The following is a 25,412-nucleotide window of genomic DNA, read 5'->3' on the forward strand; positions in this document are numbered from 1 at the left end:
TGATATCACACAACACTTCACTTTATAGGTCACGCAGAACATACACATAAATTCTCAAATTAATTGTTCGTTTATAAAATGACGACGGATTAGGGTTTGATTTGATTTCTAGAATTAGGATTTGATTTCTAGGGGCAGAGAGGAAACGGAGGGACAGAGTAGATAGTTTATATTACTTGAACTAGGTCTACATTAACACATGTCGGGGGACAGTTTTAGTCACTGGTGGGGGCGATTGCCCCTTGCCCACTACTCTGGCGTCGTCAGTGTCGTTGAAGTTAGTTAAACTTGAAGGTGGAGGTTTCGCAATCCTAGTTTGCTGTTAGAGAGTGCTCACAAGCGAGAATAGTGAATCCGCGTAACGTAGTCGCTAATGCTCCCGCCTTTGATGCTAGCGGTTCAATCCCCGGTGGGGAAGCTCAGTCGCAAAAGGTGTAACAGGTTTTTCAGGCCAGCCTCTTGAATGAGGTTTTCCCTGGTTTTCCTTATTCACATCAGACAAATGCAGGGATGATATTTAACATAATAGTCCCAGGCGACTTCCTTCCCCATTCCTTTCTTCCTCCCCAGTTGATCGCCGAATGACGTCATCTCTCAGATTTGTGACGAGCTAACGTGGTCGTAGATGCCAAAAGCCCAGAAATCTAATTCCTAATTCTAATCCTAATAAGCGAGAGTAACACAAATAAGAGATATGGCATCAATGTTGTATGGCAATGTATAAAGTAATACTGCAAGCAAAAGAATTAGCAGGATAGCAAGTCGTATTATTTTCTTCGTGATTTTAGACTGGTTGGATTGGAGGTTTAACGTCCCTTTCAACACCGAGGCTGTATGAGACGTGCATCTACAAATTAACGTGGGATGCGAACCACATAAGCTCCCGTTGGGAATCGAATCTGGTTCTGCTTGTGCCAAATTCCTGAGTTTAGAAATGAAATTTTTGAATTTTACGTCCCACAGTTATGCTGTATGGGCTAAAGAGACGGTAATGATGTGAAATGAATGAACATTTTGGAACGAAGAAAGTGGGAAGAAACGGGAGAATCCCGACTAAACTCTCGCACACGGTGTTTGTCTACCACAGAGTCCACTTGGTGCGAGATGGGATCGAACCAAAGCTCCATGCACCAGAGGTGAATGCCCTACCACTGAACCACCGTCCTGATTTTAGTCAGATTTCGTTTAGCGGAGACAATGACGAATTTATTATTGCAGTTCATTGTGTAGGCTAATGACCTGCGTATCTTTAAACGTTGATAAATACTCTTCATTTCTCGTGACGCGGAAGGATTTTGATAACTTGTAGATGAAATTAACATCATCAAAAAAAAAAAAAAAAAGTATAAATATTATACATAGATTTACAAAATGAGACAAGAAAAACTTTCGAGGTGAGACAAGACAAATTCTTCGAGAATCGAGACGAGAAGATTTTATTTCTCGTCTCGTCTCGTCCCCAGGACAACACTGTTTGAACTGAACTGAAATTAAATCTATCAGTGAACATCCTACGATTATGCCCGTTAGGCTAAGTGAGATGATAATTAAAGCAAGTCAATGATAATCGAAGAATTGGCGGAATGAGAAGGTGCGGGAATGGGAGTACCCTCGAGAAAACCCACGAGCATGATGATGTCCAACACAAGATCACTTGGACGGAAATCGAAACAAGGACCCCACACACCAGAGGTAAGCGCTCTACCACTGTTCCACCGTGCCCTCCCCCCCTTCCCGGCAGTATTATTTGAGAATAGTGAGTGCGAGCGTTATACAGGATAGCGAACCTTACCCGGAGCGAATGTGAATAACCCCAATTACAAAATGGCAACTCTATTCTGAGGCCTTAAACTGTTTAAATCCATAGAAGTACTTAATATATGTTAAGCTATTCTTATCTACCATGCATACACAGTATATACATGTCATAATAATAATAATAATAATGAGTTGAGTTGAGTTGATTTTAGTTTAGCGTCCCGTTCAGCAGCGAGGCTATATGAGACGTGGACCTACTGATTAACGTGGAATCCGAACCACATGAGCTCCCGCCGGGAATCGAACCCGGGTCTCCCACAATAATAATAATAATAATAATAATAATAATAATAATAATAATAATAATAATAATAATAATAATAATAATAATAATAATAATAATAATAACTTTTTGCTGTCAATGCATCTGTTGTTTAGAAGAGGTGATGAAATTTATTTTTACGAAGGTTCACTCGTTGTGGTCAGCTGGCAGCCTTACACATGTTGTAATATAACAACAATGATACCTAATATACATCACGATACAAGAAAAGATCATGAAACAACGTTAATGTATCTTCAGATTGCTGAACAGGCGAGAAAGAGAATTCAACTTAACAGCTGTTACGTGAGGTGTACAAACAGAAAGGAAGGCAACAGGTTTAAAGAAGACAGAAAAAAAAAATGCTGGGATACACGGAGGAGAGAAAAATCTTTGAAAACTTTTTAAATACCTGTTCTGTGCCAGAAAAGAGCGTTTCCATTCTCCTGCTTATAACATTCGTATTATTTTGATTTTTGTGAATATGATTTGTTTGATTATCTATGACAACAAACTGATCCCAGTTAGCATCCCCACTTTGACCTTATACAATCGGTTCTAAGACCATTTTGTCTTCATGGTTCTATCCAACCCCCTCTCTCTCTTTCTCTTCTTCTTCTTTTTTTTAAAAAAGAAAACAACCCTTTCCTCTCGTTATGGATGGGGGAATTCCCCCACTATTCAGGCAAATTGTAATTCCCTCTTTCTCCCCATTTGGCTTCCATTTTAGTGTAAGCGGAGTGATACCCAATACTGACGGTGGTGATGAGGTCCGGCCAAGAAGAGTGGGTGCATGAGAGGGAGATAAGAAAGTTCCGTGGATTTTGCCAGCATGTATTCTCACTCATTCGGTTCGGGTCGGTTCAATGGGGGGGCGAGAGGAGGGAAGAAGAAAATTTCTTGGTCTGGTTCGGCACGGTCTCGTCGGGGTTGAGCCGAAAGCCTGGGCGGGGATCCCTAGCTGCTTGCCTGAATGCTGACTGGGAAAATGTGGTGTAAGAACCGTAGGCGGCGGGGGGAGTAGAGGGGTTTTTGGTTGAGCATGTGCGCGAAAGGGGGAAGGGCGGAGAGGAGGGGAGGACTGGCGCCCTGTCCACGTCAGTTTGGAGCCTGCGTCGTTATTCCCGCCCTCCTCCCGTTGGCTCTGATAGCGCCTCGTAGTTAACGCACACGATTGCATTATTTGTTGGCATTCGGGTGAATAGTAGCGGCAAATTGAGTCCGTGGTCTTGAGGCGTACCACCTTCCGCGGAGGCGCTATATACATACATTTTAGGGGAGAAGCCAGCTACTCTAGGCACCCAAGAAGACGACACGCGATAGGAAGTCAACTTCATCAAATCGTCAACTCCCAAACTGACTTTATATAAACAAAAGTAAAAACTTTTCAAACTTTTTTTTTCCTAAATTGGTCCCTAAATGAAAACTATTTAAAAGAAAAGAACAAAAGAATAGGGAAGGGAGCCAAGAACAGCGCTTGACCATTCGTTCATCGGCCGGACACCCGCCAACACTGCACGTACAACAACAGTTTAGTAGTACCTTCCCTCCTCTACATGCGCATTCAGTAGCTTCAGCGACGATCCCTAAACCAGAACATTCAGTCGGGGTTTTCACTACCCAACGAGATGGTTTGCTTGTTCTTTAGCAAAGAATAGAACAATTTTTCTTTCTGTTTTTATTTTACCAAAAAAAGAAAAAGAAATCATTTCTTTTTAAAGCTAAAAAAAATCTTCAACCTAGTTACTTCAACATGAAGTTAGTGTCACTATCTTTTGAACTGTTGGTTTAGTTGAATGGGAACTGCATTGCACCTGTTGTGGAAAAGCTGTCATGAATAGTTTTCGTCGCTTGAAAATGGTTCAGTCGGAAACCAGAACGACAAGTTTGGAAGTGTTATTTATTTTATTGCGGTGCACGTGGACAATGTAGAAGAACCTCTACTTCATCAGCGACCTCCAGTGAGAAGAAGAAGAAGAAAAGAAGATTGAGAAAAAATAGTGTTAACATATCGTCAGTCATTTGTTCAAAATTTCCCGCCCTTCTCCTTTCATACGTTCGATTTTTGGTTTGTTTCTGCGTAGTGGTTGATCGAGGGGGGACATTTATCCCTCCTCGGCAAATTTCTTTACCGGCAAGATTGCTTCGGACGTCACAATTTGGGGGTCATCAGGAAGCGCCAGTATAAAGACTGAATCGTCGAAACCGATTAACGGTGCTGACGGATCTAATAATACTAATAGTACAAGTTTTGGACAGAGGTCCTCGTCTACGGTGCATGATTCAACGGACCACAACAACATGCATCTCACACCGGAATTAAATGTATTCAATGAGACGTATACAAAGATGACCTCGGACATCTTAGCTGAGCGGACCTTAAGTGAGATCCTGTCGGAACATCCAGGGGAATTAGTTCGAACCGGGTCCCCTCATTTTGTTTGCACCGTCCTACCACCACATTGGCGCTCCAATAAGACTCTACCTGTGGCCTTCAAAGTAGTGGCTCTCGGAGGAGTCGAAGACGGTACCATGGTGACAGTGCGAGCGGGAAATGACGAGAACTATTGTGCAGAATTAAGGAACTCTACGGCTGTTATGAAGAACCAAGTGGCCAAATTCAACGACCTGCGGTTTGTCGGCAGAAGTGGAAGAGGTATGATCAGCATACAAGTACTTTTTTTCTGGTAGCAGTAAGTGAAATATTTTAGTAGCATTATTTATTTTAGTAATTTCTTTCAGGCGTTTTCAGTTTTTCTACGGTGTTTGCAGATAAGGATTTACAATTTTCTTGCCTTCTACTAAATTTACATCTATAAGAAAATTCTTTGCTTTGTCAAACAAACGAGTTCTTGAAGTTCCTAGGGTAATTACTAATTGATTAGTTGAAATGATGATTTCATTATTTTAAGATTGTTTCTTGTGGAGAGGGCAAGATATTAAAGTAACAACTTTTCATTTCAGAGACTCATTGTATTACAAATTAGTTGCAATTACAGTCGAAGTGGTTGCTTGCCACCTCACATGACTTTCAAGTCACCGCGAAGGTGTCCAGTACGCGACAAAAGAAAAAAAAAGCACGCACAATTGATTCTAACGCTCTAGTTTGGAAAAGTCTTGTTCAAGTTTTCTTTCGTCTACTTCTCAGTAAACGCGCGAACTTCGGAAAAACTTTTTGCGCATGGCAGAAAAATTTCTGCCACCCCCTCCCCCTTCGACTCTTTCTGAGTCCTCTCTTTTCTCTCGTTCCGGACCGGGAGGGGGTCCACCGGCGGCGCACGGACACGATAAAAGTCTTCGCGAAGAACGGGACAAACTTTTTCCGAAGTTCCTCCCCGGTCCGCGCGGATGCTGCGTCGTTGCGGGACTCCCGAGAAAACGAGAGGAGCGCACATGAGAGAAATGCCGTATCCGCGCGCAATAAAAAAATAACTTTTAGTCAACTAATCTAATTAAAAACTTCACATTTCCGTTATAGGCATTACCCATTGCTTCTTATATCATTATTAGAGTATATATTTGCTCAACATATGATAATAACTCAGAAATCTAGATATACTTATGAAACTGTTGAATTCGCTTGAAATAACAAAATCCTGAGTTCTCCTTTACGACTAGTTCCTACAGTAGAAATAAATTTTAAAGATCACAAACAACGTAATATTAATAATTATATACAGCTCTAAATAAAACTTTCATTTCAATTACGGAATATACGAAAGATAAACACATCATAAACAAAAACAACAAAATATTTATTCATTGTATGCAACATATAGTGGTATTAATCTACTAATTATGCAAAAAGAACTGAGTATAAGCATTGATGAATAAATTAGTTGGGCAATTAATAGGTCATTCTTCTATATTTTATTAATATTTTAAATGTTTTTTATCTTTATCGTAATACATAAATAATCACAATTATTAAATCTTTCTCTTAAGTACTCTTTATATCAGTTAAATGCTATTTCAATCACCATATACATTGAGTGAATATATATATATATATATATATATATATATATATATATATATATATATATATATATATATATATATATATATATATATATATATATATATATATCTGCCGTTAGTTTATTTTTTCAGTACCTAAATATTCACAATACTATTAAATAGCATATCTAATGCATTTGTGCGATGTATCATTAATTAAAATTGCTAATCAGTTCCTCTCCTAAATGTCTGTTTTTTTCTTCAAAAGTTTCAGAATTTAAAGCATAGTATTAAAATTTAACAGCACAATTTCCTAGTAATTATGTCGACTCCTTAAAATAAATTGAATATTTCTGGATGGTCTTTATCCTTGTTCAACTCGCTATCTGAGCCAACAACATAATAATGTTTCTGAATGCATATTCTTTGACGCTGAGGAACTATCGACAACACAGTTTTAGTAAATAGTATTTTAAGTATTAAGTAAAATTACATAGAGAAATTGTAGTATGTGTTTGACATTCATTATATTTTGGAATATGTTTGAAAGACTAGGTCTCCTTAGTTTGTGTATAGAAATTTCAATATAATATTACATAGTTGTCTTGAATTAGAGAGATTGCAATGAATAAATATGCCCTAATCTTTATGAGTACTTTTGAAAACAAATAATGATTCTATACAAGCTACAAGCTTTATTTGAAATTGTTCTTTCCAATGTGAACAAATAGAAAGAAATTTACATAAGTAATCTTTGAAATGTAAAACTAATAGATCAGTTCCACAACAACCCATCTTAACCCAATAAATATGTAATGACTTGATACTGTTTCAAAAATATATTTTATATCTATGTTAATTTCCAAATCCGATAAATCGAAAGAGAAAGTAGCGAGAAACAAGTCTGTCAATTTGTCCATTTCAAAACATTTTATATTATAATGACTATGTAAATAAATTTACATTCTTCAATTGTACTAATACATCATTGAACTTTAAGATGTCAAAATTTGTTTCACTATCTGAAAGATATATGTATTAATAGCTGTTTTCTTTCAAGTAATGTTGTAAAGTAGCATAATATTTTGCACTAATGTAGTAAAATGAAAAATATGTTAGAAGAAATGACTTAGGTTTATAGTTTTTTGGGTTATATAGCCTACATAAGAAAATCATAATCTGAGTGGGAAAGAAAACATTGTGTTTCGTCACTAAGAACTCCCAAGTTTTTTTTTTTTTTTTTTTTTTTTACTATGAAAAAGCGTGGATAGTAACGCACGTAGTATCTACTTAACGCTATTGGCCAAATAAAGTAATAACTATTTGCAATTCTTTATGCATAGTTTATGACATTATTTTTTGCTATCCAATTTTTCATGCACTATATGAAAGATCTTGAAAAAAGTCCTAGTTCATTCAATCGAGTTTTGCAGATATTAGACTACCTTACTTTCTAAAATTGTAATGTTGCCCAGTATCTTTAAGATATTTACTAAATAAAGAAAAGTTGCGATAGGCTTAGAGAAGAACCGTACGATAATTGTCAAATAATTTCACCTAATATTATTAATGCTGTAACAGAAATATGGATAACATTATTTTGGGCAACACAAATTGAAAGTGGAAAGTGCTCGCTTTTTCCAATACTTGTCATGTCTGACTGCGGCTGTTGTTGAAAAAATGAAATGAAAAATCTTTAAGTTTTACGTCCCACGATTATGTCGGTTAGACTAAAGGAGACGCTGATTATGAGAGATGAATGAAATTGTGGCTTGAAGAAAGTGGGAGGAAACGGGAGAACCCCGAGAAAACTCACGAGTACGGTGTTTGTCCGCCATAAAGTCTATACGGCGCGAGCTGGGATCGAACCAGGGACCCCAAGCACCGGAGGTGAACGCTCTAGCACTGAGCCACTGCGCCCCCTGCGACTTTTCTTTTCGAGGGTAGATCTTTTAGCCAATATGGAAGCCTAGCACTTGAACCGCTAAGCCAGTTATCTCCCCATCATTCGAAAAGATATATAGAAAGTTGGATATATAGAGGAGAAGTACACAGGTAAGGGATTAATTAGCTTTAGAGATAGCGCATAGACTCGACAAGAACTAGTACGAACATATGTCTCACCCCTAAGTGCCGGAAAAGAATTGTCTGCAGATGTTAATACTTTTCGCAGAGAAGGGATTCATTTCTTATTGACTCAAGGAGTCAGATGCTTTCGACAAGAATTCAGTAGAAGACAGAAATCTAGTTAGTTTGTATTTTAAGATGTTAGAAAGCAAGTCTTCTCACATGTTTTATTTATTCTTCATCTGCATTATATTCACTTAATTAGTAAGAAAGGGTGATTGTTATGACTTGATGTCGGTCTGTAAATAATGAATATATCACTCTAAGGCTAATATATTACTAGCATTTAACCCTTCCCGAAAAAAAGTTCAAAAATGAGGCATGCATTACCCGATAGATCTTATTAAGAAGAACAAAATGATTATCTTATATGAATATAAAACCACATGCGTAGTTTTCGATATCTAAAAAGACTGAACCTAAAACTTGATACTGTTCGATAACCACGCCTCCTGTTAAGATGACAATTATAAGCTTTCTATTATGATACTAGCAAGATAAGAGTATACTGTATGGCTAATGAGATACAGCCCATAATTATGATTCATTCTTATTAAATTTTAATTTTTGTTATAGGTTATTGTTTAAATAAGACATGCATCAATTATTACATCATATCATGCTAAGCAAAAGGCATGCTTGAGGATAAAATCTCATAGAATTTAGAATTTAGCGTTCTAGAAAAGTCGAGGAAAACTATTGTTTTAGCGTTAAAAAAATATGTCGTTAGTTGTTAAGCGGATGTAGTTGATAGTTTTTGTTCCACTGGAACGGCTTATTTATTTATTTATTCACGTACTGTATATGAAAAATGTAGAAGACTGTATCTCTATTGTTGTTTGATATTTCCTAACACACATAATTCTGTTGAGTATGATGCACATATTGCTTGCAACATAATGGGCTGAAGTTGAAACACCAGACAAGAAAATTGTAAATATTATTAATTTCTGGATAAACATTGATGTTTCTCTGCATACCCATTAAATATTTATAAAATAATTTTGATCCGTAAAGAGTATTCTATACCTGTCGAAAAAACACCGAAAGTATTTGTGGAAAAGTTTCTTTCCAAAAAGTGTTTAATTAAGCATTCTATTCAACATGACATTTCGTTGCATAACTATTTATATTAGACCGTTAATTGTTCCTATTATAACTGTGTAATAATAATTTTCTCCGCAAGAGAAGCTCCCAAAGCAGTAGAAATGAAATGAAATGAAAAAAATTCAATTTAATGTCCCACAATTATGCCCGTTAGGCTAACGGAGACGGTTGATTAAGGCAACAGTAAATGATGATGGAAGAATCGGTGGAATGAGGATGTAGGAGGAAACGGGAGTACCCCGAGAAAACCCACGGACACGATGATGTTCACCATAAACACACTTGGCCGGACACGGACTCCACGCACTAGAAGTAAGCACTCTACCAAAATCACTAGAGTATGTTATTTTATTCATTAATAAACAAGTAATAATTAGTAATTAGCCAGAATATAATTTTTTTCCTTTATTTTTAAGAAGAAAGGCAAATTATAATACAATTTTCTACAAAAAATATCTTAAGAAAGCAGTTATTGTATTATATTTGAAAGACCATTGACGTTTATGCTAAATTATAAAATTGATTAGAACTAATTTTGAAAATATATTTTAAATGAAATATATGATATAATTTAAGACTGAGCAAATTAAATCTTAAAAACATAACAACAAGGATATAATAAAGTTACTGATAAGTTTGATAACAGTAACTTGATTGCATTTGATTATTTATTATAAGTATTAACTTGGTTTGCAAATTAAGATAATTTATTAAGTACAGTAAAATTAACTAACTAACTAGTAATATTGAGTTAATAACTCTCGTTTCTTTTTTTTAAAAAAATGAACAGATTTATCGGATAGTAGATGCTAATTTTATAAAAGATTCGAAGTTAATAGCTTAATTTATGTGTTCGTATACAGTATCATCATATATATATATATATATATATATATATATATATATATATATATATATATATATATATAATTTCTTTCTTATTCTAATTATTTCAATAGAAACTTCTATGTACCTGTAAAAAACAAAAGAACATATTTAGATATATTTCCCTTAATGTTGACGGTAAAGTAAAACTTAAAACGTCAAACAGTAGAATTGTAGACATCCATTGCTAATATGTTTATTGATCTGAAATGATAGTTATTGCATAATTTGCCTTCTAAAAACATCTGTCAAACAACAAGTACAACTGTCTGAGGAAGTTCTCCACATAATCTCATGTAACTTCGTCTACACAAAGCATAATCTCTTCAAACACGTATAGAAGACTGCATCATTTGTATAACAGAATACAAGAAATATTCTATTGATTGAACAAATTATTAATAGTAGAAAATTAACCTAAATAAAAAGTAGAACTTCTAATTTTCTTCTTTTCTATTAAGTAAAATATAGGCCTAATTACGTAAAAGTAATCGAAGTGAAGGAAAATAACTTTGATATAATTGAATGTACAAAAGTTGTTTTATAATACTCACAACCACTTACTTCTTTGACAAGGATTGCATATTCCGAAGACAATCCTGTTTATATTATTGTTTTAAACGTACTTAAAAAATATGTAAATTATTAAAAAATATTTTAGAGTAACTTGATTGTATTTGGAGTTTGTCATGAAAAAGTTGTGATGACAATAAGTGACCTGTGTTAGTATAGTTCTGGTTCATTGGCGACTGAGTCCGGATGGTAGGGCAGGTACAGTACTAGTCCTCCTTACTATTTTATAGGGGTGATATCCTCATATTTCTTGCCTAGAAAATATATATGTAATGTGTTAGATAAAGGAACAAAATACAAATAAGAAAAACAGGAATTGTCGGAAAAGATGAGTTGGTGAACTGTGAGCCCATTCAACCCAAAACTTCGTTCGGGTGTGTATTATCTTTGGTTGAGAAAAAATAAAATAGAATTTGCGAAGCGGTTGAAATTATTGGTTTAGTTGAATTTCTAATTTTTGTAAAATTTAAAAATTTGCCTGAGGCTATTTAGGAAGATATGAACTAACAATGTACAAATTGCAATAATGCACAATTTATATATTCATGCTATGTTGTTTTAAATTTAAATTTTTCATTTATTATCAGAGTACAGACATGTTAAGATGCTTTATTTACAGGCTAATCACAGATTACTCTTCTAATCAATTACGATTTCTAATTGATTAAAACTCAGATAGATTTTTAGAACATATGACAAGTGTTATCATTTTAATGTAGACTAAAAAATAGGAATATAATTATTTATTTGAATTTTATGTAAATTATGTTTGCTTAACGAATGCTTAGCAAGCATTGACGCTTTTATTAGCATTGAATGCATGACTACACATGGTTATAAAATGTTTTGTTAGTTACACGACCGAAAACAAGTGATGATTTCAGATGATTTGAGCCGTGGAGAAATTCAACATATAGAGGATTAAAGAAATACTTAAAAATACTGATAGCCCTTGTTAAGCATGATGGTAGATTTGTCCCGGGGGATCCATCTCCTGGAATCATGATTATGACCAACTACAACAAAAGTAACCACTCAAAAATTCTACGAATCTTCGAATGCGCATAAATGGTTTAACGACTAAAAAAATGAACCCCGACAGATAGGCCTATTTGGGACCGCTTATGCGGTTCTGTTAGGTAGTTGAAATTCAAGTCATCCGAGCATCGAGGCTGGATGAGACTTGGACCTACACATTGGAATCAGAACTACGTGTGCTTCTCCCGGAAATCGAATTTAAGTCTCCTTCGCCAAAGGCGGGTTCTGGTAGCCTAATCCTATACTATCGAGGCTGTTCATGCAAAGATCCAGCCCACAGATCTCTCAATCGAACATATGGCAAAACCATCTAAAAGGTTTAACATTTGAAAAAAAAAAGGTTTGGATGATTATAAAAAATGATAACAAACTATACTGAATGTCAGCGTTTGCAAATCACTAGCATATTAGGGAACCAAAGAATCAATAATAAAGTACCTATGATTTATTTATTCCAAATATTTAATTTCTTAGTTGTACACCCAACACCTAGTACGTTCAGACGTCAACGAACGAAGGCCGAATTCCTATTCTAAATCACGGAATGAATTCAGTAAAATGAAGTTCAAAATTTTTGATTTTGTTATCTTACAGAAGTGATCAAATTAAACTTCAAGACGACAGGGTGAGAATTTGATTTTACTCTTCCGAGAATACAACTTCAAGTCACTCAAGCACATTTAAGAAAATAATCTTGTTGAGATAATGTTCAATCCGTAGATTACTATTTGATTTTCATAGGTGTTATTCCCGAAATATTTTATGGGCGTTATAAAACCATAAAACAAAGCTTAAATATTATTTTGGGAGTCTCCTCAATGAAAATTCACGAAAAGAATAAATCTATTTCTACTATACAAGTTTGCACAAAAAGTTATTGTGAAAGAGGAAATTCTTCCAAATTACTCTGCTATATACCATATAGTAGTTATCCAAGTATTCAGTAGAGAAATCAACTTTATTCTGGGGTAGCATGGGGCCTAAGAGAGAGAGGAGGAGGACTGATAAGAAGAATTGACAGTATTAATTGACAATAAAATTTTCAGTATTAAATAGAAAACTGAAACTTCTTAGAGAAACTGCAGGTAAATTTTGTAAATTAGCTATGCAGTTTATGTATGCGATTTTGTAGATGTGTAAGAAGTGGTCACTTATTCATAATCTTGCGAGAAATATATTTTTGAAGTAGTGACTTATTACATAAAATCGAGGATTTAAACATCAAAATATTTTCTTAAGACGCGTGGCAATGCATTAAAACTCTTTTAGTCATTAAGTACGCCAAAAGGCAAATTTGCCGGCATCTTTATTGCTTTTTCTTTTTAACACATTTTCTTTCTGCGTTCCTAATTTACACTATAATCATCAATCAACATAAAAAATAAGAAAGCAATAAGAAAGGAAGTGGAAGAAAGCCGATGAGAGTTTATACTTAAAGGTATCATCTCGACATTTACATGCTGAAACTGAAGGAAATCTTCTAGAAAAAAATCATAATTGGATTTGAACCAAGAATTTCAAGTTTGCGAGTAAGAATGTAAACCAGGAGTCTATGCTATCACTGACCAGTATTTTCAAACTGTTAGTGCATGCTTTCTATATATCTTATGCAATAGAAACAATACGTACTTTTGATTCATGAATGTTTACTATTTTAAATAGATTTAATTTCGACCAGATCAGCAGTGTTGCTATAATTAAGACTAAAATAACTTTTTTGGAGCATATAGTACGAATTAATTGATGTACATCATGAGTCATGTAAGGTTACCTTGTATTTCATATATACCCTAGGGTTATAGGTATATGTATTGTTTAAGATTCCTTTATTGTCAAGTACTAAAAACTTCCATGTAAGATTATTTAAAAAATATATATATTGTATCTTTAACGTTTTTTAAAAAAAATAATTGAAACTATTCTGTTAAAATCCAGGAAGATATTTACATGTGAATGTCATTGAATTAGAGATTCTTTCAATTACAGTATTCAAATTCCCTGAACTCATTCATATCTTAAGAAATATGGCATAATTCAGTTTTCAAAAATTACTGAAAATATATGCAAATTATAATTTACCTTCAACTTTTACTGAGATTGTTTACAACCTATAAAATCAAACAAAACATATCAACCATACTGTAACACTTCCATTGTATAAATTTAATGAAAGTTATTTTGTCATTTCATCGTAATAAAATTACAACGATAAATATAACGTAGAACGTACTTGATATTAAATTGATGCTCGTAATTACTCAAATAAAAATATCTATAAATAGGCTGCTAATTGTAATTATGAATCCTACCTGATTTTCTTATCAAGTGTGAACTTTACCTTATGCTATATTGTTTGTTTATCGTATTTAGCAATCATTCCTTGTAATTTTACTAGAACAATATGATATATATTAAAAATTCTTCATAATTCGATTCTTATTGCAGTTTGTATGAACCATGTAATGCTATCATAGATACTACATCAAGTAATTACTGTTTCGATCTTATATTACAATTACAAATATTAAGTACAGCTGCACAAAGAGAATGTGCAAAGCAAATTAATACATTAAAGAAAAAGGTTTTTTGTGTTTATTTTAAGACGTTAATTATCTTTGCACAGAAAATAACGACAGCACGTCTGAAGCAAAAATACTATTGTTTCTCAACGTGGGAATATATTAACTGTAGCCTATGGGTAGAATATTTGTGGTAAGAATTTATATATGTTAATAAGAAATTGCCGTATTTTTAGGAGAGGAAAGAAGTACATTTGAGAAAAACAATTGATGACATCTTGAGGTATTACTGGAATTTTAAGTATGATTTGAGATCATCTTTTGTCACTGTAAGGGGCTGCATGGAATACAATATTCATGTAATGTAGGGAAACTCTTCACATGAAGAATAGTTCCTTTTTGGTAACTTTAATTAATTTGAAACTTCATTATTAACCTGAAAATTAATTTTTAGTTGTTAGAGAAACAAAATGAGATTTTCATGCTTTGCAAATAATTTAGAATATAAAAAATTTAGAAAAATAGTATGGTCATTTGGGGCAATACCGACACTCTAAGAACATTAGCACTACTACAAGATTGTAATGAATTATTAAAGAAACGAATTATAGCCCATGATTAAGTGTACTATTGCAACTAATTGACAGATACAATACATGTTACACAAAACCAATGTGTGGCTGTGGAGGCACAATTGAAATGAACGATAAAGAAGTGTCGGACTTCTCCAACTCTATGGGGGAAGACCGATAGATTGTTGGGGTAATACTGACATCAACATTAAAACCTTACGTACTATGATATTGTAACTAATAATTCCACAACACACATTACTGTTCGTAAAGTAGTTCATGTGCTTTAAGCAAACACGGGAATCTATAAGTTTAGGAATGTAGAATACATTTATTTACAGCTACAGAAAATATTAGAAATGCCATTGAGTTACAAACGAGGGAAAGAATAATCACAAAATTTGTTCAGTTACAAGAAATATATGAAACAAGAATTTCCTTTTAAAAAAATAATATGCTAAATGTGAGCTAGTGCAAAGAGCACAAAAATTCTGTACTTCATGAAAAAGTATTTGTTAATTTATATTAATTATTTGTTATCAAACATTGTACAAACATTGTACTCATATTGATCTGAGATTTCACATTGTTGACAAACAAAGAAGGGATCGTCTGGATGAAGAACACAGTCCTCGTTAAGCCGCTGAAAATATTTTGTACATTGAACCCAATCAGCGGAATTGTTCTTGTCATACAAATAACCTCGGTAAATAGCACAATAATTTTCTCTTTTCTCATTTTTGTTACTGCGTTTCGCAACATTTTTATATCTGTACATTCTTTTATGTGTCATTCCTTCTGATTTATATTTTACTATTTTGCTGTGCAAGTGTTAAAAGTTTGGCACTCTTGTCTTTCGCTTTACAGTACCACATCTCATTTTCTTGGACGAATCCGCCTAATATAATTAACTTTTCTTCTAGTGCGTGTTCGTCTTCTTCAGTAAATGTTATATGTTCACCAAAATGTTTCTTGCAGTTAACTTTGAATAACTGTCTCGTAATGTATCCAAAGAACTTGAAAAGCTCTTGAAGCAGTAGCAAGTAGCACTGTATTCTTTACGGCCTCTATGGCTACTGACATTTTGTTCAAATTCCAGGAGCATCTCATGCAAATGGAAAAAGGATGCAGACATTTTATTTTCTATATGTTAATACTAATGTAGTATTTTTCATATATATAGTTATTAAAAATCACAACGAAAGGGGGAGAAAAAGCATCTGTCGAACGTTCCCCAAATGTGAGTGTCGAAAGTACTCCGAATGTATATATTGCACTTAACTATATTTTATGCAAGTTAGAAACACTGCGCACTGATGAACCAACTACCTATGATTGCACAACCTTCAGCTGTATGCTGTCCACCATGAGTGCTAAACAATACAACTTTTACTTCCAAACAAGAGCTTAACAAAACATACTCAAATTTTACAATGACCCTTAACTTCTCACATATTTCTTACACCTTACCTCATAAACTTAGATCTTTATCGTCAAATTATTCTATTTATTTCTAAACTTTTACAGATATACATTCCATACACCCCACAGTTTCACTTAGTTCTGATTACGGTAACTCCTTCACTTTCAGGTAAAATTGACAGCGCTTTAAGCTTAAAAGTGTCCGTATACCCCAACTGTCGGTCATTCCCTGAATGACTATACTGTGAAGAAAGGAGTGCAGTCTAACTAACTGTGTCTTAATAGGAACATAAGCGTTTACCACGGTAGAAATAATAACTTACCTTTGAATTTGATTCAACATTTTTATTATTATTATTATTTATTAGGACTGTAGATAAATAAATTCTCCTCAAGACTCAAAGATTTTGTTTAATTCTTTCATAAAACGTGTCACAAGGAAGACTAGCATTATATTTGAGCATATGAGCGTGGTTGTAAGCATCGATTGCTATTTGTAAAATATATATTAACTATCTTCCGTACTTAATTGTGTTTTCACAGGGAATGTTTAGAAAGTAGAATATGTTTGTAGGAAACGGTATGTTTAATTGGAAACAGGTCTACTACTCACACCAAATACTAAAATATATATCTTGACGCAAACCTATTAATAAATCGGTTTCTCTGTCAAATCGGATATGTTAAGTGGTACTGTCAATCAGGTGCCGTAAGCGGTTCTTAAATTTTACCAAATTTACAAAATCGACTGTTAAGTATAAGAGCACTTACTAATTAAATTATTTCATAGCAACAGAAGCCCCTGCATTTGTCGGGAAAAAATTCTAAATAGACTAAAGACTCTCTCAAAATTTGTCCAGAAAACGCTGTATTTACAGCCATAATAATCATGTTATCTTACAGTAAACCTGCACCAAGAAGTGCAACGCCGCTTATAAAATACCATTTCTGAAGATTACTAAGATTCGCTTTTGTCGCAAAGTCAGGCAGGCTATATGTAATGATTTTGTATTAGTACACCTGTTCTATACTGCATCAAACACATACCTGGCGTTCGAAAAAAAAAAAAACTCTAAATAGCATAAGATCTTTTTCCTACAGTTACCTAGAAGTATGCTGAGCCAACAAGTATGGGATTAGATACAGGGAAAACAAACCAACGTTCAGCTTCATATGTAAAATTATGTAGTCTAATAAGAGTATGTATGAAGAAATGCAAATAATACAAATGAATTTATAATGATGAAGTGTATTAAAATAGTGGAAGAAAATAGAACTCAGAGAAGGTTAAAATAAGAAGAAAAGTAGTTTTTAACTCAAGATAACATTTTATAAATTTGCTTTTAAATTTATAAAATAATAATAATAATAATAATAATAATAATAATAATAATAATAATAATAATAATAATAATAATAATAATAATAATAATAATAATGTCATTATTATTATTATTATTATTATTATTATTATTATTATTATTATTATTATTATTATTATTATAAGTAATACTTTGGATACAATTGGAGCAGAAACAGGCTAGTTTTTAACATGAAGTAGAACTTTTTTTTTATCGATAACAATAAAACAAAGAACATTTTGTACAATATACCTAAATAGAAAGATATATCATTATATCTTCAACATATTCATGTATTATATGACAATATAGTCAATTTATTATTTTAAATTTTTTTCACCAAATTACAAGAAATTTTGTTAAAATTCTCTGAGAATCAACTAAAAAAGATTTCCAAAATTTAAACTAAGCGACGGGTGTCCGTATAGATGAATTATTTCAATCTGACAAATATGGTGAACATGTATGTGTTTATTATAGAATTTTATAGAAAACGTTCTTTATTTTATTGTCATCAATCGAAAAGGTTCAACTTTATGTTAGAAATTGAAGTTTTCTTCCTTCAGTTCTTTAAATCTTGAAACGATTTTTGACTTCTCATAAGACTTTTTAACTTCTCATTGTTTATTACTTAGAAGATTTTTGTTGAATTGAAGTTAATAATAATAATAATAATAATAATAATAATAATAATAATAATAATAATAATAATAATAATAATAATAATAATAATAATAATAATAATAAAGATCAAGATAGAAAGTCCTATCTCCATTGACTAAGTTCCATTGATTAAAGTTCCAAATCAATTTATTGTTCTATTGTTTTAAGTAACTTTTATTTATTAATGATTTACTATTTGCACTATAGAATACATAGACTAAAGTTATTATGTTCAGGGGCTAACACTGTCAAAATATCATTTACAATCTGTAGTAGATATTGTTTGCTTAAAATTCCAGATTATCTCTCAAAATTTCCATTTTTTATTTATTCATTTTTTAAAGTTTTTCACTTTTCGTTCATTTTTATATCACGTACTGCCTTATTTTGCACAAAAATAGATAAACGAATAAAAAATGTGAAGGACGCGTAACACTGCATTAAAATATATTGTAAAACTTTCCATTAGAATTACAATGGATTACTATCAAACATGTTGAGACAAGAATGCGTAACCCTAAGAGTAGCTACGGTTCATATTAAAATAAGATTGCTATTATGATAACAGCCAATAAAAATATGAATGTCTATTTGCATCTAATGTAGATGGAAAGACGATGCTTTTGTTAGAAATGTATTATAATTTTCCTGGCATGACAAATCTTACGTTACACGTCCATGACAATCGGATATGTCAACCAACTCTGGTTTAATTTTTCCTAAATGCGTAATACTTTTTTTTTTCTCAAGTAAACATGCTTTGTGGAATTCCTTGATGGTTTCGCTAGCTTTCAATTAGAAATATAAATGTTTTAGAGTGATGTTCGTTACTTTTCTCTTTGCAAAGTATAATCTTTCCTCTTTTTAAAATTATATTATCCATATCGGTATCAGAAACATTCATTATACTGTGCGTTCTGTCATTGTATAGAATAGTATTGGGTTGTATCTTGATGTTTATATTCCAGCATCTTGTAGCATAGTAGTTGATTAACCTACAATGTTTGTTTCCTTAGAAACCATAATCATACCACCAAGACTTATCCATTCTGTCTGTGGATTTTCTCGGGGTACTCCAGTTTCCTCCCACAATCTCATTCCACCAATCCTTGGGTCATCATTCAATTGCTTTAATCATCGTCTCCCTTAGTCTAAAGCAGTGCTATTCAACCTTTTTTTTCTCGCGTACCCCTAGACACAGTTCACCATCCAATTGTGTACCCCTGAAGCTGTTTAAAAGAAATTAGCTGATTCTGACTTATTAAACTTAATACACATGTTCTGTTGATTAAAAAGGAGGGCAAATAGAGACCGAACGAAAGGATAATCAGTGTGCAAATCAAAAGACTATTTACAGGTGGATAAGTGCGCATCCAAAAGAAATTAACATGGAAAATTTCAAAACATATGGGAGAAATCCTGTTCTACTGAGGATAATTTTCCCCTCATCCTCCCTGATAATTTGTACCCTGAGGACGTTAAAAACTCAAAAACTAAAATCGAAATTAACTCATTAAATTAACTGTTAATGAGATGACTGAGCTTGTTTCCGGGACGCCAACTCCTCGATTCTTGGTCGAATCTTCGAGAGTGCGAGAATCAGAGCTGATTCTGAATTCAAGCACTTTCTGTGCTTCGTTTTTATTGATGTTAATGCAGAGAAACCTGTTCACACAAATATGTTGATGGAAATGGAAGAAGTTGTGAAGTAGCACTGTCACTAATTTCATTGTACTCTTTTCGTTTCGAGCATAAATCCAAAAGTCACAAATCGAGAAGTTATCGAATTTCATTTGCAGTCAACTGTCCACAGACATTTCCAGTAGACCCCCGGAAGCAGTATTATGTACCCTCAGGGGTACGCGTACCCTTGGTTGAATAGCACTGGTCTAAAAGGCATAACGTGGGACGTTAAACTGGAATATTTAACTTCATTTCATTTTTATCAAAAATAATCAAGTTTCCATCTTGAGGATAATTGAGAATAGTAAAAAGACAATAGTGAATACTATGATAGTAGAAGTATCCGTTCGTGCACAAGAAGAATAGTCTAAGTTTCATCAATATTTTAAAGGTACATACGAACTTTTTTTTTTTCGGATATTTGTTGATGTAACTTTTATTTTATTGGAGTTACTTAATCCTTCACACGAGGGGGAGTTGAGGTGAGGATTTGCTTATTTTTATTTAAAATTCTATACACTAAATTTCACATCTCTAACCTAAGCGAATCATCACATTGAACATTTTATACTTTTCTTCCTTTAGAAGCGACATTTTCGTAAATGCTGTAACGCAAACGTAAACGCCTGTTGAGTTTCGAGTTTCATCTCTCCAATTCCAAGGGTGAGATACAATCGTTTTAGCAAACGATTTCAAATTATCCCCTCTCCTTAGGATACGTATTTCAATCAAAATTGAAGTGATAAAATCCTTAGCTCCATCCAATTGTTGATTATATTTAAAAAGTCACTTCAAACGGTTCAGTAGTTTTGTCCTTAAAAGCTATCACACAACGTTAAGTTCATTTTTATATAGCTATTTAGATTGCGCTTAAACGTAACTTTTGAGTACTATAAACTTTAGTTGTGATATTTTATCATTTCTTGTAACTACTAGTTTTTTTCTGAAATTTTACCTTTTGTTTTTTTTTTAATAAGTAGGGCCTACTATACAAACTTACATTGTGAAATGTTATCTTTTCTTGTTTGTAAGTAGTAAGAGTTCACGTTGTAAAGTTTTAATATTGGTTGATTGATTAGTTTCCTTTCCGACACCAAGACAATGTGAGACATGTATCTATAGTTGAAAGTTGAACAGGGTATCTAAATATTTAATCCCGCCGGGAGTCAATTTTAACGTCTTCTGGTTTTTATAATATTTTGAAAGTGTGTTTTGCAAATCTACGATATAACATTTAACGATCAGTCTTTAAAAGTCACCGTTTTCTAAAAATTTCTTTTAATTTTTAAGTAACATGAAAACCAAAGGACAATATAAATATTTGGACTTCGTAGTAATATAGTATACTTAACATTATGAAACAATCCAATTAGACTTTTGAGGTTTTTTATATAGATTTTACATAATTTGATGATATCCGTGAATTATGACGTCATAAAACGAGTGATCATTTTGACTTTCAAGTACTCATATCAGAGATCAGAGTCGTAACCAAGTTGATTATTGGTTGATTTGGAGTTTAGTGTCCCTTTTGAGCACCGAGGCTATATGAGATATGGACCTACAATTTAACAAGATCTGAACCACATGAGCTCTCCGGAGCCATAATTATAATTTTGCCACAGTGAAAGCTAAGGATCCTGGGGTGTCTTCCTGTTCTGTCTAAAGATTCTCACATTGTGGAAAATATTTTAAATGATCTATCTTTAGGCAGAACGGGAATTCCCGTTCTACCTAATCTTTGGGGACGGGGAATTCTGTGCAGAAAGGATTTCTTTTAAGAAATTTTTCTTTAGTAATTGTAACAAATTATGTAAGAAGAATGGCTATTTCTTGAAGTTTCATCATAAATTTTAGACGTTATTTTACTTGTTCTTCTCAGGAAAATGACTAGATACAGTTGTTATTAACTACACTGTTATTAACAGTGTTATTCATATATACTTTATTAAAAATGAATGTGATTTTTTTAATACTGCAGAGAAATAGAAAATTGACTGACTCAGTGGCAAGAAAGCCGTTTGACATTGTAACTGAAACAAACATAAAACCAATTTAATTCGGTCTAATATCAAGTCATTTCACAACAAAATTTTGTTCAGTTTTCCAATAGTTCATCTCCAACATGCTAAGGCTTGCAGTATGTAAAAAGTGCCACAGTTCAGATGTTCAAGACATGTTTGGTCATATATTAAGCACACAGTGCAAGAGGTTGCGTAAGACGGTCCTTATCCCCGATTATCTGACATTTTGATTTGATTGGAACTCTACAAGAAAACATACAAGTATTTCAATATGTGATATTGATATTTTGTACTGTTGCTATTAAATATGAAAATAGAAATAAATATGATACTACTGCATATAGTATAGAATTATACGTAGAAGACATATCAGCTGATAAAGTGATGCCGAGAAAGGAGTTGTGATGTAGAAACTAAGACTATTTCTTAAGGACGCCTTACTCTTCCTCTTGGAATGGCCAAATATGTCTTGAGGATGTAAACTGTGGCGCCTTTTACGTACTGCAAGCCTTAGCATGCTGAAGATAAACTATCCAATATAAACTTATGAATATAAACAATAAACTTATAAACTATTCCAAAACTGAATAAAATTTTGTTGTGAAGTGACTTGATATTAGACTTGATATTGAATTAAGTTTGTTTTATGTTAGTTTCAGTTGCAATGTCAAACGACTTTCTTGCGACTGAATCAATCAATTTTTTTACTTCCTTAGAGGTATTAAAAAAATCACTTTCATCTTTATTGAAAAAGGTGTAAATAACACCGTTAATAACAGAACTGTATCCTAGTCATTTTTCCGAGAAGAACAAGCAGAATAACATCTAAAATTTGTTATGAGACTTGAAGTTAGAGTTTCAGTGGTAGAGCGTTCACCAGTGGTGCATGGGTCCTGGGTTTGATCCCAGCTCGCATCAAGTAAGCTTTGTGGACAAACACCGTGTGCGTGGGTTTTCTCAGGGTTCTCCCGTTTCTTCCCACTTTCTTCATTCCACCATTTCATTCATTTCTCATCATCACTGTTTCCTTTAGCCTAACCGGCATAACGTTGGACGTAAAACCTTTCATTTCATTTTTTGAAGCTATAGTTATTCTTAGTTATTCTTCTTACAGACTCTGTTAGAATTACTGAAGATATTACGAATGAAGGACGAAATCCAAGAGGACAAGAACTCAAAGAAAATTCTGACAAAACGGACTAAAATCAAGGGACAGAATCATAGTTGCAGCCTAATAAAAGGGCGATTTTTTTTCTTCAACTGCCATGTATCTAAAATGTTCTCTGCAATTTTTCACTCTATTGAAAAAAAAAAATTAAAAATACTGAAAACCAAATAAAATGAGTAAGACTGTTATAATAAGTATATATTTCACATTTTGATCTTTGCAAAAATAAATAAATAAATAAATAAATAAAATAAATAAACAAAACGATAAAAGACTGCTAGGCCCCATATGCTACCTCATAAGGATGAACGTTAAAAAAATATCAAACATTACAGTTACTTTTTTGAAATTAAAAAGAATGATACTACAGTAATATGCTAAACGTATGTCAAAGGCATGTATAATAAATAGGATTATCCAGATCTTTTATATGAGTGTGTGAAAGTAATTAAAGCCAATCTGCCCTTTCATTATAACATTTTTTTTAAGTTTTATTTGGTTTTCAGTATTTTAAAAGAAAGAAAAAATATTTTAGTAAATTGAAAAAATACAGATAATACTTTAGAATATCTGACAATTGAAGGAAAAAAATAATCATATAGGGTGTGCACTGATACATCGAATATATACTCCTATGATTCTGTCCCTTGGATTTTGTCCGCCTTGTCAGAATTTTCCTTGGATCTTGACCGCTTGGGTTTTGTCCCCGACCTCGTAACTACAACCATTATAAACTACCTGAGTTCCGATCTGCATAAAAAAAAACATGCTAGGAGTCAAGTATTTCGGTGCTGTATTTCCCTAAAAAAAATCCTCAGCGCATTTCCCTGTCTCCAAAGATTAGGCAGAACAGGAATTCCCGTTCTGCCTAAAGATAAGATCATTGAAAATATTTTGTACAAAGTGCCGGAGGGTGTTTAGACAGAACGGGAATGAATCGATTCTGGCGTTACATCGTTTCTGTTTCACGGGTTGTAATTTACTTTTATTTATTCCTCCAATTTCTCAGGAGCGAATTTTAACAATGAATTTCTTTAGCGCTCGTCGCTTATGTCTGTCTGTGATATGAAATTTGGATTGGCTGAAATGTTGTAGACTCACCTCTGATTAGCTGTTGAGAATTCAAATTCTCCTATTATTACGTTCATTATTATACGTAAGGATTTATGACACTTTCCATTGTTTCTAACTTTGACTTTATTGTGGCCTGTAAATGTATTGTTTCTATCGTTAGCATGACAATGAGATTTGATCAGTTATCAACTACAGTATTCTTTGAATGAAAATCCCTTAAGCGCGAGTGTAATTATTAATGGTCAGGAATCTAGTTACAGTTAATTGACAATATATGATATATATTAAGTGCTTTTCCATACTGAGAGGGGTTTTTAATAGTTTGTCCGACGATGTTTCCAAGACGAAAAGTGTTTTACTAAGGACGAAGGAAAGATGGAAGGAACAAATCAGTGAAGCTATGGGAGAAACAATACTTAACTAAGAATACCGGATACCGAAAACCGTAATAGGTTCGTGGTTTTGCTGTAATTTATAACTGCACTATCAAGTTCCCAATATACAATTCGCTCCCTAGATAGTGACACGTCTTGCTGGTTTCATTTGCAGCTTTGTATTATTATTTTCGTGATTTAAGCCTCTAAAAATTTTAAAGGCTGATTTCGTTTCGAATAAGTTGTTTATTTGGATGCATAAGATTTTACTTTGAATTATTATAACCGTATCACTGTAATTAGTACATTTAAGGGTTTCAGGTGTAGATGGCCACTTTATGATATTGAATAATGCCCAGTAATTCAATAAAGCCTCTAGCTTCAATCATTTGGGGAAACCTAACATTAAGAATAATTTTTATTTTAGGCCTATTTTTTGGCATAAGTCCTTCAGGATTTCCTGTCTATAAGTTTAGTTTTAATTTTAATTACGTCCATTTAAAATTTATCTTACTTGTATGAAAATAATTAAGTAAAATTGAATAATTAGTAAAAGTACATGTAAATACAATAGTTGTGATATCCATAATATTAATTTAATATACAGATTAATTTCAGTTAAGAAAATAAATACAAAATTATAGCCTAAGTTGTAGCTTATGAACCAAAATTTGTTTCAACAATAAATTTTTAGTTATAGGGTACAATTTTATTCCATATCTACATGGGAAGTTTCCCGGACTTGATTTTATAAGTAATTCCAACAAGATAATATGATTCTG

General features: G+C 32.9%; 1 protein-coding gene across 2 annotated transcripts in view; it reads left to right on the forward strand.

Annotated features, from left to right (window-relative positions):
- Positions 1 to 3,114: 3,114 nt before the first annotated feature.
- The window catches only part of LOC145662866 (uncharacterized), a 224,548-nt gene continuing 202,250 nt past the window's right edge, over positions 3,115 to 25,412 (forward strand). The window contains exon 1 of one of the 2 annotated variants that reach the window (XM_081728807.1): positions 3,115 to 4,736. In XM_081728807.1, the coding sequence (XP_081584933.1) occupies positions 4,382 to 4,736 (355 nt within the window). In that variant the 5' untranslated portion in view covers positions 3,115 to 4,381. The remainder of the gene's footprint in view (positions 4,737 to 25,412) is intronic. The other variant, XM_081728808.1, reaches the window with a different exon arrangement.

Source organism: Thermobia domestica, chromosome 10, assembly GCF_964235325.1.
Source record: "Thermobia domestica chromosome 10, izTheDome1.hap1.1, whole genome shotgun sequence".
Taxonomy (NCBI): Eukaryota; Metazoa; Arthropoda; class Insecta; order Zygentoma; family Lepismatidae; genus Thermobia; species Thermobia domestica.